At 41.2% G+C, this 15,662-nt stretch overlaps 2 protein-coding genes across 3 annotated transcripts in view; both read right to left on the bottom strand.

Annotated features, from left to right (window-relative positions):
• Positions 1-669: 669 nt before the first annotated feature.
• Positions 670-13,459, bottom strand: LOC118419949 (sialin-like). Of its 2 annotated transcripts, none has more exons than XM_035826641.1 (13): positions 13,185-13,459; positions 12,767-12,870; positions 12,333-12,533; positions 11,665-11,748; positions 11,157-11,312; positions 10,948-11,035; positions 10,692-10,778; positions 9,991-10,118; positions 9,678-9,827; positions 9,157-9,289; positions 8,604-8,848; positions 1,289-1,432; positions 670-989 (listed from the first exon to the last, which is right to left on the bottom strand). In XM_035826641.1, exons 2-13 carry the CDS (start codon positions 12,857-12,859, stop codon positions 894-896), a joined length of 1,605 nt encoding a protein of 534 aa, XP_035682534.1. In that variant the 5' UTR covers positions 12,860-12,870; positions 13,185-13,459; the 3' UTR covers positions 670-893. The 2 variants fall into 2 exon arrangements, with proteins under 2 accessions (XP_035682534.1, XP_035682535.1); XM_035826642.1 differs by lacking the exons at positions 670-989; positions 1,289-1,432 and adding exons at positions 6,529-7,749; positions 8,114-8,260 and having other exon boundaries at positions 13,185-13,456.
• Positions 13,460-14,422: 963 nt separating this feature from the next.
• LOC118419951 (sialin-like) overlaps positions 14,423-15,662 on the bottom strand; it is a 6,717-nt gene continuing 5,477 nt past the window's right edge. Inside the window, exons 12-13 of the mRNA XM_035826644.1 lie at positions 15,473-15,619; positions 14,423-15,300 (exon numbers count right to left, since the gene is read on the bottom strand). Of these exons, the coding sequence (XP_035682537.1) occupies positions 15,205-15,300; positions 15,473-15,619 (243 nt within the window). The 3' untranslated portion in view covers positions 14,423-15,204. The remainder of the gene's footprint in view (positions 15,301-15,472; positions 15,620-15,662) is intronic.

Genomic DNA, 15,662 nt, shown 5'->3' with positions numbered 1-15,662 from the left:
AGTCACGGGTAGGTATAGACGCTGTATGTCTTTTGGCGAGTTACGGCCCACCTTTCACTTGTATAAACAGAATGACTCTTCATTATTACCCTGAGACTCACCTTTGGACCACTACGTACAGGTTCAATCTCAGGTCAAGCAATGCAGGGCTGTAATGTTTTACTGATAGGGCTATCAAAACGTCTTACTGCAACCCATGCTATGTCCATACACATCATTATGATTATAAATCATGAATACGAGTAATGACGTTGAAGATGTTTATTCAAAGATGTTCATTCCAAGAGCTGAGCTGGAATGTTGAACTACCTTCTACCTTACCAAAGTCAACTTAAGTGATCAAATGGACTTTGTGGTGTACAACATTAGGAGTCAACGCGATGCAAACGTCTGAGAATGTACCCCCCCCCCCTGCTTTTACCTCGATAAAAAAAAACTGAGATACTGTTTTCATTGTGCACAAATATATCAAGAAAAAGAAGTATCAACCGGTCTATCGTCTCTGTGTCCGTTTCCGGATATTTATGGTCAGCATAACGTAAGAACCTCCCAATGGATTGCGATCATATTTGCAATGTGGGTAGGTTTTTGCAAGACAAAGTTCAACGTCCTCGAGCATCAAAAGGGCTCCTGGCCGCTTTCTTTTTTTTTTAAACGTTAATTCGGTTCTTGTATCTTGTTCTGGATATGGTCTTGATACCATCGTGGCAATAGATTTTGATGTCATGAAATAACAAAGCGGTAAAATGCTGGTTACATAATCGACACGGCAAAAGGACAGGACCTTTCGTAACTTCATTCTACATCTCTACAAATAGTCAATACACGGTAATAGTGTGCAAAAGCTAATAAAAACCTCGTTAATAAAATGTTCACAAAAAGGATCAGTTTATCTATAATTTTGTGACGAACATCTCGATACCCTGTGTTGACATCTCGGTGTGTTCATTAGCGATGATGAGGTCCTTGGAACCGGCCAGCTCTTTAGCCTGTAAAAACACATGATACCCGTTGTTGTTTTCCACAATATCAATAGAACGTACCTTTATGATACAGCATAAGCCTATAGACACCAGTGATGTTGGCGAATATCCATTCCTTTATTTGATAATATCAAATGTTAAGATCCCCATTCATGTTGACGAATGACATGACAACAACGACTGTTAACTTTCCAACACAACATTCGCGTGTATAGAACCTGTAATCTCATTATCAAAAGAAAGAGGAAAACGTGTTTTCATGCCTACAAAGACCACTCTGACCCGGCTTCAAATTTCATACGAACCTTGTCATTGATGTTGGGTTCGTCGCCCTCTCCCAGAGCCCAGGGCTGGACGTCAGTGCGCATGAACACCACGGTGAAAATCCCTCCCAGGCCCTGAAGAGCCGCTCCTATGTAGAAGATTTTCATCCAGGCACCAAGAGTTGGCTGAAAGGGTGCACAAATATATCAAGAAAAAGTACTAGGTGCAACAATGGGCCAGGCTTCAAAGCAAAGATGCCCAGTAATCGACGTAAAATGGTTGCAGGCCATTTGTTTTCCGAAATCAGGTACACAAACGGACTATTCCAATATACCGTAGTCCTCATGCAAAAAAGGTTGATTTTAAAATTAGGCCATTGGAAAATATATTAATGGTCTAGCTGTGTTTGTGTCATTTTGTGTCCTTGTAAGTCGTGTTGTGCTGAGTTGTGCCTTTTGCGTTGTATTGTGCATGATGTGTTGTGTTGTGTTGTATTGCACTGTACTTTGCTGTGTTGCGATGTGTAGTGTGGTGTGGTGTTTTACTGTGTAGTACTGACGCTGTTGTGGTGTGGTGTGTTGTCTTGTGCTATCCTGTGCTGTGTCGTGCTATGCTAGGTACCCACATCATTCTCTGTGATGAATCCGACCAACAGAGGAGCGAAGATGCCGGGAAGAGTTCCTGCCGTGTTGGCCAGAGCGAAGGTGACTCCGCTGAGCCTTGGTGCGAATTCAACATGGACAGCACGCATGCCGGCTGTCGTCAGGGCGTTAAAGGCCTGGATGAGACACAGCAAGGCGACAGCGACGACAGGGTTACATCCGCTCAGGTTTGCCAAGATCACACCGCAAGCCACCATGCCGGAGAATCCTGTGCAGAGAAAACCATCAACAATAGAATACATTGATCACCATCTTATGTCGTATAGGTACACTGTGGTTTTAAAAACTTGATCTTGAGTTGCTGCATATCTTACCTGTGATAACGAACCCCCTTCTTATCCACACCTTTGGAATTTTCCCGGCTTGAATCATGCAGTCAGCTGCCGCACTTGACGCAAACATGGATATCATGGCAAGGACGAACGGAAGAGCGGACAGCAAGCCGTTCTAGATTGCAGAAAGACAATGTTATGAGTATAGTGGAATTTTTAGAATCACTGCGGCTAGGTCTAGTGGAATTCTAAGTGCTACTGTAACACTAAACCATGCCAACCCTTCCCTATCTCATTAACTCTTGCAGTCCGACTTTTAGGCATGAACGATATGCAATCAAATCATCGATTGAGAATTCCATGCAAGCAGATGTTTACATGTTGTACAAGTATTAATCGAGGTAGGTTGGGGCCAAAGGAGGATCCTTGCGGAACATCGATTTCTACACATGGGCAGTGAGAGGTCAACAGGCTACATTACGCAACGACGATTGGTATTAAACAAACTGAGAGCTATCATGACACTTCACAACATACCGTTTGGATGTCGAACCTCAGCACATTCTTCATGTAGTTTGGAAGTTGGGTGAGCAAAAAGTAGTTGCCCCAATTTGAAGAGAATTGTCCCACGATGAGAGCCCAGGCCGGAAGTGACGAGAACACTTTCAGCCACGGAACTCTTGGTTTCTGTCAGAGAAAAGGTAGGGGGTCTGTTATCATTCAAAGCATAAGATATATATTCAATATCAAAATCATGAATGTGGTATCAATCAAAATAGCTGTAAGAAAAAACACGATATGATGTATACAGCTTTTGAAGCAACTGATCACAGTTTTGCTTGCTATACCTGTTCTACTTTCACCCCGATGCTGTCTTCGATGTACTTCTGTTCTTCCTCCAGGATCCTTGGATGTTTCGCAGGCGAGTCGTAAGCCAGGAGAAGCCAGACCACCAGCCAGACTGCTACAAAACCTCCTATCGGCAATTGATGAGTAGAGTCATGATAACTTTATATAAAACAATTTGCTTGCTTTGTAGAAACTGTTAAACTTTCTCTCCAACACTGAATTAAGCTATAGGGACTTACCCTCTAAATTTTCGGTCAAACTCCGTCGACCTTGTTCACAGAATGACCCTCTCTATCTCCAGCAGTGACGTCAGGAACACGCCACTTTTGCAGGAGGGGGTCATAAGTATCAGAAAGTCTATGTCGCCGCCCGCGGCCGTCTCTGTTGAATGTGGGCCGGTGGGCTCTGATGTACACTGCCTCCTTCACTCATCGCGGGAAGAAATCCTGTTCTGAGTCTAGGATTTGACTTGGTCCAACGAAATGGAGTGTCCCGGAGACTCTATTTGTACATGTTGCGACACCTCAGACGATTTGACAGAGCTAAGCCCCGTTTACAAATCAAGAATTTAGCTCGGCCGAGTTGTCAGCGAGCTCTAAATTACGAGGAGGCATGACCCTAATGCCTACGAACAAATGGCAGAGTTTCTTCGTCGGCATCAGGGTCATACCTTCTCGTAATTTAGAACTCGCTGACAACTCGGCGGAGCTAAATTCTTGATTTGTAAACGGGGCTTAATACCCCCCTCACATTAGGCGCGATTCGATCGGACGACGAGTCTGCGAGCTCTAATTTACGAGGAGGCATGACCCTGATGCCGACGAAGAAATGGCAGAGTTCCCCCTTACCGTCAGGGTCATGCCTCCTTGTAATTTAGAGCTCGCAGACTCATCGTCCGATCGAATCGGGGGGTATAAGGACGCCGATGCTCGAGGAACCTAGTTTTCAGTGCACGTTCCGTCTCACCAATGTAAGTTTTAGAGGGTAAGTCCCTATAGCTTAATTCAGCGTTGGAAAGAAAGTTCAGCAATTTCTATAAAATTTATGTATTCTACCAACACAGATGAACTTTCATGCTAAGAATTTGATTGCTATTTACTTGCAGTTCCCTTGGGAGTGCTGGTTTTGATAGGCTGGGTTTATGACCTTATGAAAACCTTCCCAAAGATGCTCTCGTTATTGTTTATACTTTATAGTGACCCAAACCTCGTAAGTGATCGCATGATGCTATGGTATTGAGCAGTCTTGCTTAAAAACATTTCTCTGCACATAAGGTGTCAAAACCTTCACGCGCGGAGCATTATTCCATTGATACACTGCTATGCGGCTTGGCATGGGGATGAAGGGTACAGTTTAGAATTGCTTACCAGGAATATAGAAGATATACTCCCAGCCCAACTCGGCAGCCAGGAAGGACGCCAGTGGGTAGTTGATGATGTTCCCTATGGGCAACCCTACAATGGCATAGAGAAAATGGCATGTTCAAATGCAGCATAAGACCTTAAACAAAATATCAACATGATTATCCAGATTCCGACGGGCTGCGCAGTACAATTTATGAATAAAGCCTAAAAGCAAGCAACTGTACTTTTTTTTACTTCTTATGAAGAGAAGGAAGGATGATTTTCCAAATTGATAAAGGATAGATTAGAACTGTAGTTACCTATGTAGGAAATTGCTAGAAGTTTCGACCTCTCGTTTGGAGGAGCCCATCGGCCCCAGACTCCGTACATGGTGGGAAATAGAACCCCCTGGAGGAAAGGTGTATCAATTCTAAGTTATTCCTAAAATGCAGGTAAAATGATAATGTGATAAATGTTATAAAATGTCTTCTTCGAAATACAACTCGACTATCATTACTCTCTGAAAATTCAAGCTGTGTAGGATGATAACTTACAGATACCAGTCCCATAATGAATCTGACAGCAAACATGGCCCAAGGGCTCGCCCTGGAGGCAACGGGACCAAGAGCGTCCAGGGCAGCTATCGCCAACATGCCCGTACCGTACACGATTTTGCCGCCCAACTTCTGCTCCAACACACCGCCAACGACCTTTGTGTTTACCAGATGCAAAGGATAAGGAACACGTGTACGTACATACATTGGTTGAAGGTCAAGATTGTAGCTTTTAACCAGTTTTCATGATGTAATTCCAGTCTCCCCAAGGATAATATAAAATTTAACATTGTGGCTAATCTTCTTCTAGAGTGTATTCACAGATGACTTCTTTTGTCTTTAAATTTCTCTCTACATTAATTTTATAATACAAAGATACCTGTCTAAACCGCTCACCTGAGTGATGATGTAGCCATAATAGTACGCCCCCAGTAGAGTTCCCCTCAGGCTTTTACTCCATTCTAGTTCTCCTTCCACGCTCTGAAATCACAACCAGATCATACATATAGTGAAAAAGATCACCCACCCCATACATATGTTATGAACGTTGCACCTTGCATGGTTCATATATGACATTGATGACAAAGTAGTACCTGCTGACTTTGTTCATTTGATTTTCCCTTGCAATGTCTTGATATATAACGTTAAAGTGTCACTCTTCTATATAGGAATATGATTGCGAGAAAGTGAATAGGAAATATGAAAATGATTAATTTCTTACCTGAACGGAGGTATTTCCTGACCCGCTGCTCGGACAGAGTTGGTAGGCGGCGGTGCTTTGATTGACAGGTGTAGCGGACGATGAACTGTTCACCATGACAACAATGGCGACGCTGAATCCGTTTCTGGTTGTGACTAACGTAATGATGCCCAGGAAAAACACGCATGACAAGATATATCGTGCCGGTGTCTTGTCGGCCAGCTGCAATAAGATCAGAGTCAAATACGCTCAGATAAAGCACGGATTTCTGCATTTATATACTATAAAACCACTTAGACCACATTCTATGATTATTTTATGAGTTTTTCTGCAAATATTGCGCTAGAGCCATTGTAATTTCAAGCCGTACCATAATGCTGAAGACAATATGTACATATTGTGTACATATTGCAGACTTTTTTTGCCATTATTCCACATGTGAAAATAATACAAAAAAAGTCTGCTATGAATGTTCGGCAGGTATATAAAGCAAAATATTCTACATTACCAGACAACAGCTGCTCTTTTTGGAGTCCTCGTCTGGTTTTGTCTCATTTTTATCATCAACATTCGATGCCGCCATGTCGTTGCTTGTCGTGCCTATTTTTCGAAGTTCTACATGTGTTGTATACATTATTATTAGCATTAACGTTATCATCCGTAAGTAACATTGCATTTAACAAGGAGACCACAATGACTATACAATACATTTAGATATGGAATCGACAGAAATGGAGCCGGCCACAAGCGAAGTTGATTACATTCAATAGATGGACTAACTATCGAACACAATTATTATGTGTAGTCTATTGAATTTACCTCAATCATTCTATAGAACAAATGATTATGAAATATTTGGTACACGTAAGTGCAACGTTAACGAGTCTGTGATTAGTTATACAGCACCGCTCAGCACATAAATGAACGTGTAGGTTTTGACATCTGAACTCAGAGACATAGCAACTAATCACCAACCTTGTATGTCCACAAAGAATAATTACGTTCAATGAATAGTCTAGCAACAGGCAATGATTACAACTATGGTATTGCATAATTATGCCACCGTGTTCTTGTCATTAACAGTGGCGTATAAAGACCTACCTTCAGGGTATCTGATTTTCCGACTGAACAATGGTGCTAGTGCTGCACTTACAACATGTCAAAGCATGACAAAGGGCAAAGTTGCTACATACGGGAGATAACAAAAATGTACCTAATAGATAACCTTTGCGAGAGGTACATGCTGCATGTTGGAAACTGCGCCCGACCATTCATTTTTATAATCAGAATGACTTCATTTTTTTACTCTCAGATTTGGCCCACTACTTACAGATTAATGCAAAATATACCACTCGTGATTACAGGTAATACAGGAGTGTATGATGTTTTACTGATAGAAAGGTCCTAGAAAGCAACCGCTCCCCATGCTATGTCAATACACTTTGTCAAAACCTTTGAGACAAGCAATCTATATCTAACATATGAGTTACATATTCTAAAAACGTAGGCTCTAGATTACTTAAATGATATATTTGTGCCCTGCTATGCTTTTATTGAAAGCCGTTAAAATTGCATCACTTGTCTTTCACAAGAAATATTTAAAAGAGATATGCTAAGAGTGAGAGAGAATGATTTATTTGTAAAACATCGTAACCTATAGGCTGAATTGTGTAATATATTACAATGGAGATGTAAAATACTTCATCCCATCAACACATTACATGTGGGTAGAATGAGTAGGCAATCGCTTATCCTCACCTTTGGACTACTACAAGTAGATCAAGACTTCACCGCCTTTAAGCTTGCGTCATACAGGGTATATGCAGCTTAATCATAGGATACAACATTTTTTTCATTTGAGAACAAAGTCTTAAATTCTTGAATGCAACCTTATTCTAAATGAAAAGTTCGCACTTGTCACTCGCGTTGTTAATTACAAATAGACATCGACCATGTCAGTCATGTTACATGTATTATGATTCTGACTTTTCATCCGGCAACACAGATAGCTTTCTGAATTGAATGTTCTACACAATTCAAGTCATGGTTAGACTACTCATAATTTGGTGCTAAGCATCTCCACAACCTGCTTCTCGGCATGTTCATTGGTGATGACAAGGTCCTGCAAAAACATATGAGAACGGTTTTTATACGTTATTCAGTCGTTATAGGTAAGTACTACCGGTCTAAATTTAGGCTAGAAAAGTTTGATTTGTAACCAAATTCAGATCTCTCACATTACGCAAGGAGGAGATGGCAATAAAAAATGATAACTGAAATCTCTGTACCAGAAAATGGTAGCTTGATACCTCTTCGTCATTTAGGTATGATGGTGTGAGATAATGTGTGACAAAGTAGTTGTAGCATTTAAGGAAATCTATACAAAGTAGGCAAAGCTTAGTAATCCCAAATAGAATGCAAATGTTAATGTCAATGCTGTCTTCTTTAAGTTGTCAGAAACACCGTGAGGAACCTTCATTACAAACCTTATCCTGGATGTTGGTCTCTTCGTCGCCCTCTCCCCGAGCCCAGGGCTGAACGTCAGTGCGCATGAACACCACGGTGAAAATCCCTCCCAGGCCCTGAATGGCTGCTCCTATGTAGAAGATTTTGGACCAGGCACCAACCGTTGGCTAAATGGGCCCAAAAATACATTTCGCTTTATTAACACAAGAGCATATTGGCACGTACGCACAACAACGAAGATGTCAAACCATAGTTCATCGATCCTGAGAACACTCGAAGGAAAAACGACCTTATCATTTTGTCTATTATCATGGTCGGTCAAGCGGTGTTGAATTGTGCTGTTTTGTGTCATGCTGTACTGTATCAAGTTGTTGTGTTGTCTTATTTGTGCTATGCTGTGTTGTGCTGTACTGTTTTGTATTCCGCTGCCATGTGCTGGGTTGTGCTGTATTGTGTTGTGTTGAGTTGTGTTGAGACACGTTGTACTATTACTGTTTATCAGGTACTCACATCATTCTCTGTGATGAATCCGACCAGCAGAGGAGCGAAGATGCCGGGAAGAGTTCCTGCCGTGTTGGCCAGTGCAAATGTCACCCCGCTGAATCTGGGCGCGAACTCAACATGGACAGCACGCATACCTGATGTTGTTAGGGCATAAAAGGCCTGTAGCAGACACAGCAAGGCGACGGCGACGAAAGGATTGCATCCACTCAGGTTTGCCAGGACCAATCCACATGTCACCATGCCGATACATCCTGTATCATCAACAATAAGGTAAAAAGTATTGATCGACACATGATAGCAACGATCTTTACTGACAACCAAGACAAAGTCTGTTAGCTTCTTCAGGGCAAACCTACCACTGAAGATGGCCTACCTATACTATGATATACTATAATAAGTTCAATCCTAACATGCCTCGTTTTGGTGCAATGACCGCAGATGACCCCGGGAGATCCAAAATGGCCGACGTAACTTGAATTGACAACAATTTTGGGGAACTGTTGGTAAGTGTTGGGGCAATCTAAGGTACAGTAAGATTAGGAAGAGAATACTACATCACCTGTGATAACGATAACCCTTCTTATCCACACCTTGGGGATTTTCCCGCCTTGAATCAAGCGGTCAGCTGCAACGCTTGACGCCAACATGGAGACCATCTCAAGAAGGAAGGGAAGAGCAGACAGCAAGCCGTTCTGGAGGATAGAAAGGATGTGTTATGGTTCTACTAGAGTAAATGACGTAAAAGCTAAGCTACAGAAACGATGCCATCTTCCTTTATATGTCCTGTTCATATATCTACATATGTTGGCCAATTTATATAACGTTGCAACTCCATTAACTTGAAAACAAGACAGTGTTAAACATTCCTGCAGACTGTTATCTTATTCTGGAGTATTAGTATGCATAGTTAGAATGTCTATACTGCTATTCATCAGTACTTTAGCTGAATTGTTAGATATTAGCAATCATACTATTAAAGTTCAACTGTGATGTGTGTATTAGTTACCATACATTGTATCTGTTAAATAAAGTTTAATATCTGTTTTACACGACACAGCACAAATGAGTCATTGAGCATACCGTTCTGATGTTGAAACCCAGCACATTCTTCATGTAGTTTGGAAGTTGGGTAAGCAAAAAGTACTTGGACCAGTTGGAATAGAATTGTCCAACGATGAGAGCCCAGGCCGGAAGTGACGAGAACACTTTCAGCCAAGGAACTCTTGGTTTCTGTCGATCAGAGAGAAATATGACATTTTGTTATCCCACCATAGAATATGTTTTAAGCTTCCTATTATGCATATTGTATCAATTAGAAATTCTATAATAAGAACATAGCATTTGACATGTCCGGTTACTAAACTAATGAATCGCATTTTTGTTTGCTACATACCTGTTGTACTTTAACCCCTGTGCTCTCTTCGATGTACTTCTGTTCTTCCTCCAGGATCCGTGGATGTTTTGCAGGTGAGTCGTAGGCCAGGAGAAGCCAAACCACCAGCCAGGCTGCTGCAAAAGCGCCTATCAACAGTTGATGAAGAAAGCATAATTCAATAACGTTCCGTGTGGTAGTGACTGCATTCAGTGTGGTATGTAAACAAAGATGTACTCATTATTGTTACCTCCATGAAAGATGAAGGTAGTGTTTGGGGCATGTCTGTGTTTGTCTTTGTCTGTCTGTCTGTGTTTCTGGATTTGTTTCCCGGTATTTGTGGTCTTAGTAGCACACCAGTTAAGAACCTTTGAATATGTATTATGAAGTCATTTGGCATGTTTGTAGGTCTATAGCTTACGTAGTCTAGTGGTAGGGAAAACAAAGTTCAAAGTCAATTTTGGATCCCTGGTATGTGGCCATGGTGCTATAGCAGAATTTACGGGTTTTGTACCTTTTGTTCTGGACATGCGATTGTCTTGATTTGTTAGTAGGTAAAAAGGATAGTTTTTGGCTAGGTGTACAATAGATTCTGAATAAAGGTTCCATTGTCTGAATAAACCATTGAGGTATTAAGTCTCCAAACTCTTTTTTACATATGTACATCAAGCATGATCACATTATACTATGGTTTTGAAGAAGACATTTCTATGTGTGCATACCAGGAACATAGAAGATGGCATCCCAGCCCAACTCTGCAGCTAGGAAGGACGCCAGTGGGTAGTTGATGAAATTTCCAATGGGTAACCCTAAAATTGATGAAAAGAAAACATACAGTGTTCAGATACACGCAAGATACGATTTTAACCAATGTAGATTTCTGAGGGACAAACTAATGTACCATTTCGACTTTCTATTGACAGAAGGAATTATGACTTCGTTGAAATGTGACAAAAGGATATCCATACGATTCAATACCTATGTAGCAAAACGCCAGAAGTCTTGTCCTTTCGGTAGGAGGAGCCCATCGGCCCAAGACTCCGTACATGGTGGGAAACAGAACTCCCTGTAGGACAGAAGTGCAAGTAAATGTTAAAAATATGTTTAGGATAAGATTTCTTCTTCACAACAACATGTAGACTATAATTTCTGTATGGGTTTCCAAGCTGCGTATGATGATAACTTACAGACACCAGTCCCATGGTGAATCTGACGGCAAACATGGCCCAAGGACTCGTCCTGGAAGCAACGGGACCAAGAGCGTCCAGGGCAGCTATCGCCAAAATGCCAGTACCGTACACGATTTTGCCGCCCAACTTCTGCTCCAACACACCGCCAACGACCTGTGTGGGTAAAGGATTTGCGCCATATGAGTTTTAAAGACCAAGAAGCTTTCGGCAACAGAAAAGAGCACAAATTTATTTCCTTTCTACCCATGTTCGTTGATTAAAGCTCCTAGGAAAGACGCAAGCGAAAACAAAATAGGCACGAATTGGCTGTTGGTTGTCTCAGTGTCACATTGAAGCCGAGATTTCAGCACAACCAGAAATAATGACCCCAGTCTCCAAGTGTATAGATAAACGTATAAAAGTTAACATTTAATATAAGCAATCATTTGCTTCTTGAGTCTATGCATAGAATGATTTTTTTAGTTCCTAACTTCATAATGTAAAGCTATCTGTCTAAACCACTCACCTGGGTGATGATGTAGCCATAATAGTACGCCCCCAGTAGAGTTCCCCTCAGGCTCTTACTCCATTCTAGTTCTCCTTCCTCGTTCTGTGTGATAACAGAGCAACATGACAACCAGATCATACGTAATACATCTAGTGAAAAAGATCACCTACTCCATTCTATTCAGTGTAACCGCAGAGCTCTATACGCATCCGTTCTGTGCAGCCTTCTCTAAGATCATGTTTAAATCTCGCGCCGCTTTCCGAGGCGATGTGATCCGCGAGAATCCGCGAGAGTTAGCTACTGATTACTAAACATCCCTTAACTTTTGATAGCACAAGCGTTTTCGGGTCAAACGTCGATGCAATGTGGAGAAAAGACCGACATCGCTAACAACGCTGGCAATGTAAATGAACACTGTTGCTTGTGGGAGAAAGTAGGTCTTAAAGTGGAACATGTATACATTAGATAATGCCACTCGAGATAAGTACCCTTTATATAATTTTACACTTTATGCAATTTGTCATCTGCCACACCGCACGAGACTTTGTTCCTTTGAATGCCCCCCCCCCCACAACGTCTTGATGTGGTATCACTGCTCCTTAGTAAATGTGTATCTTAAATATGATTACGACAAAATGGATATGCTTTTCTAGTCAGTAAGCACTAGAATTATTGTCAGTAAGTACCTGTGTTGAAGTATTACCAGACCCACTGCTCGGACAGAGTTGGTAGATGGCGGCACTTTGATTGGCAGGTGTAGCGGACGATGAACTGTTCACCATGACAACAATGGCGACACTGAATCCGTTTCTTATTGTGACCAATGAAATGATGCCCAGGAAAAACACACCCGACAAGATATATCGAGCCGGGATCTTGTCGGCCAGCTGCAAGCAAAGTTGGTTGAATATGCTCAGGTAAAAACACAGATCTACGATTATATGCCATAAAACCACAGTATTGATTACATTCTATATGACTGTACATGTGTTTTGTGTATTTCTACAAATATTGCACTAGAGTCATTGTACCAAAGTAAGGGAAGCAATATGTTGAATAATGCAAAAAATTCAACAACAAATGTTGACAGACACACTTAATAATAAAACTTTCTACATACCAGACAACAGCTTCCCTTTTTGGAGTCCTCGTCTGGTTTTGTCTCATTTTTATCAACATTCGACGACGTCATTTCCTTGCTTTCCATACCCATTTTTGTACGACCTGTGTCACACACATTGCAGCACATAACATCAATACGTCACCATGTATCTAACAAGGACGCTTCAGTGACATTGCACTATATTTATCATACAACGATTGACCATGGAAGCTATGATACTTACTCATAAGTGCGAGAAGTCAGTTATCAGTTATACAAGATCCCTCAGCACATAGCTTAATTTGTATGCTTCTACATCTTCACTAAGAAACAAGGCATCTTCACCAGCCTTGTCCACAAATAATTACAACTACGGCATTGGACAGCACCGATGCCACCGTATTCTGGCCATAAACAGTATCGTGTAAAGACCTACCTTCAGGGTATAGGATCTTCCGACTGAACTATGGTCCTAGTGTCGCACTGACAACATGTCAAAGCATGGCAAAGGGTAATCAAAGTTGCTATGGGAGACAAAAAATGTACCTATAGCCTTTGAGTGTGCACATGTCACGCGGAGGCACACGCTGTTGAAAACTACGCCCGACCTTTCATTTTGATAAACAGAATGACTGGTTATTATGTTACTCTCACCCTTGGACCACTACCAACAGATAGATATAATCTATTCCACTCTTACTGTGACGCTACTTCACCTTTATCCGCGGGGTAACCTTTATCCGTTTTTTTTTAAACATGTTATTTAGGGATATTATGTCGACGGACTGTGGCAACAAATTGCAATATACAATCTGTGAATATTAAAATATTGCAGTTTGAAACCACCGCCGTTGACTCGATATCCCTAAATGCCACGCTTTTAACAAACAACGAATATAGGTTACCACACAAATAAAGGTGATCTAGCGTTAATATAGGGCTGTAGAATGATGTTTTACTGATAGGAGAAGAAAAACCATCCGCTACCCCATGCTACGTTCAAACACGTTTTCTAAAAAAGTCTATCTTTCATAACAAGCCTTTTTTTCTAATAAGATGTTGATACAAAAGATGGATTTGAGATGTAAAAGACCTCAGCACATTACATGTGGGTAGAATAACGAGGCATTTTTTATCCTCACCTTTGGACTACAACATGTGTAACAGGCCTTTGAGCTTACGCAATACAGAGTACGTCAGATTGTTTTTGTTTGGCGTAGTAATTGATCAACTGAATGTCGAAGCTATAATATATACCAACGGATGTCCGGTGAAATAGCTTGTTTAAAAGAACTTTACTATATGGGGAATTCTGGCAAGGTTTGATTTGAAACTTTTAATTTGGACATAAATATTGTAACCCTGGAAACAGTGAGAGGTGTTCTATGTGACGCAGTAATATCTGTCACAGAAAAAAACCCACTGTGGTTTGTACCTTAGGGTCCAATATAGATTATTGTAAAACATTCAAAGGAATAAAATTCTTCCTTCAGCACGAGTATTCATAACATATCTACCACTATGATGATCTAGTGGGGGGAAAGCCATTTTAAGATATATACAACCTTTTTTAGCTACTAAGCTTCTTTAAAGTCACGATTACAAATAATGACGTCGAAGCAACCGTAATGAATTTTTTTCAAGATTTTTATTCCAAAGTAAAAACCTAGAGTGTTGGACAAACTTCTATCTTGCCAAATACGGTAATGGGCGTTGTGGTGTAATGCAGGTGCACAGGACACACCGGGAGATGTTTAAGAGTGCACGGAAAAACGCCACCCCTTTCTGGACACTTATGGGTATAACAATTGACGAATGGATTGTGATATTTGGTGTGCAAGTTTAGGGAAGCAAAGGTCAACGTCCGTTATGGGATTCCTAGCCGCTATCCTTGGAACTTCAGCAGAACTGTTGTTTTGTTCTGGATATCATATGATCTTGATTTTCTCGTGGCATACAGATTTTGATGTCAGTAAATTGTGGTGTAAGTTTGGTCCCCTTACGTTTCCATTTTATGTTCGGGTGACAGATTGGAGAGCTGTTGTGTTTACATAATTGTGTATCAATTTTGAGTCAAAAAGTATGACTATTTACACCTCATCTATCATCAACTTTTTGTTCACAAATAACATTGAAAATTCCAAACTCTTGAACATCTTTCTTCACCTTGATGAATGCGCAAACAAATGATCAAAAAGGTGCCGAGAGAGTAAAAACACAACAAAGACTATCTACGTATACATCCAACAGCACAAGTCCGCCTGTAGTTCTAAAATAATGACACTGGTCTCACAATTTTGAGTATGGCAGAGTACAACAAGTTCTCTGCCAAATCGTATTGCAGGCTTTAGCGGACTTAAGAGGGCTGGTGTCTCCTTCCATTGCCTGCAGTGATTTTATTCACAACCTCGTGAATGGGATTGTCCCACATTTGGCAGAATCACGGTTAAGTGTACTCATAATTTCGTGTTAGGCATCTCCACAACCTTCGCCGGCGTCTCGACATGTTCATTGGCGATGATGAGGTCCGTCGAGCCGGCCAGCTCGGTATTCTGCGAAAACAAGTAAGAAAAGTTTGACTACGATATCCAGTTGTCGATATCCGGTCAGTTGTAATGCCGATCGGACGATAGGATGTAAAAGTTGATAAAGAAACAAATTGTTTTTTGTAGTTGTCCACAATCTTAGCATTTTCCTTAGTTGAAACAAAAAATTGATGCGAACCTTATTATCGGTGCTGGGTTCTCCTTCACCCACAACCCGAGCCCATGGCTGGACGTCAGTGCGCATGAACACCGCAGTGAAAATCCCTCCCACACCCTGAATGGCCACTCCTATGTAGAAGATTGTGGACCAGGCAGCAGGGGTTGGCTGGAAGAGTCAACCAGCATTCATGATTTCATACTGTTTACAT

The sequence above is a fragment of the Branchiostoma floridae genome, chromosome 7, assembly GCF_000003815.2.
Source record: "Branchiostoma floridae strain S238N-H82 chromosome 7, Bfl_VNyyK, whole genome shotgun sequence".
NCBI lineage: Eukaryota > Metazoa > Chordata > Leptocardii > Amphioxiformes > Branchiostomatidae > Branchiostoma > Branchiostoma floridae.
This window is presented reverse-complemented; position numbering and strand designations above follow the sequence as displayed.

Coding starts and splice junctions, on each gene's coding strand:
- LOC118419949 (XM_035826641.1), bottom strand. CDS start 12,859: ATGGGTATGGAAAGCAAGGAAATGACGTCGTCGAATGTTGATAAAAAT. Junction 10,779..10,947: donor TCTGGCGTTTTGCTACATAG/GTATTGAATCGT, acceptor CATCAATTTTAG/GGTTACCCATTGGAAATTTC. Junction 8,849..9,156: donor AAGGGTTATCGTTATCACAG/GTGATGTAGTAT, acceptor TTGATGATACAG/GATGTATCGGCATGGTGACA.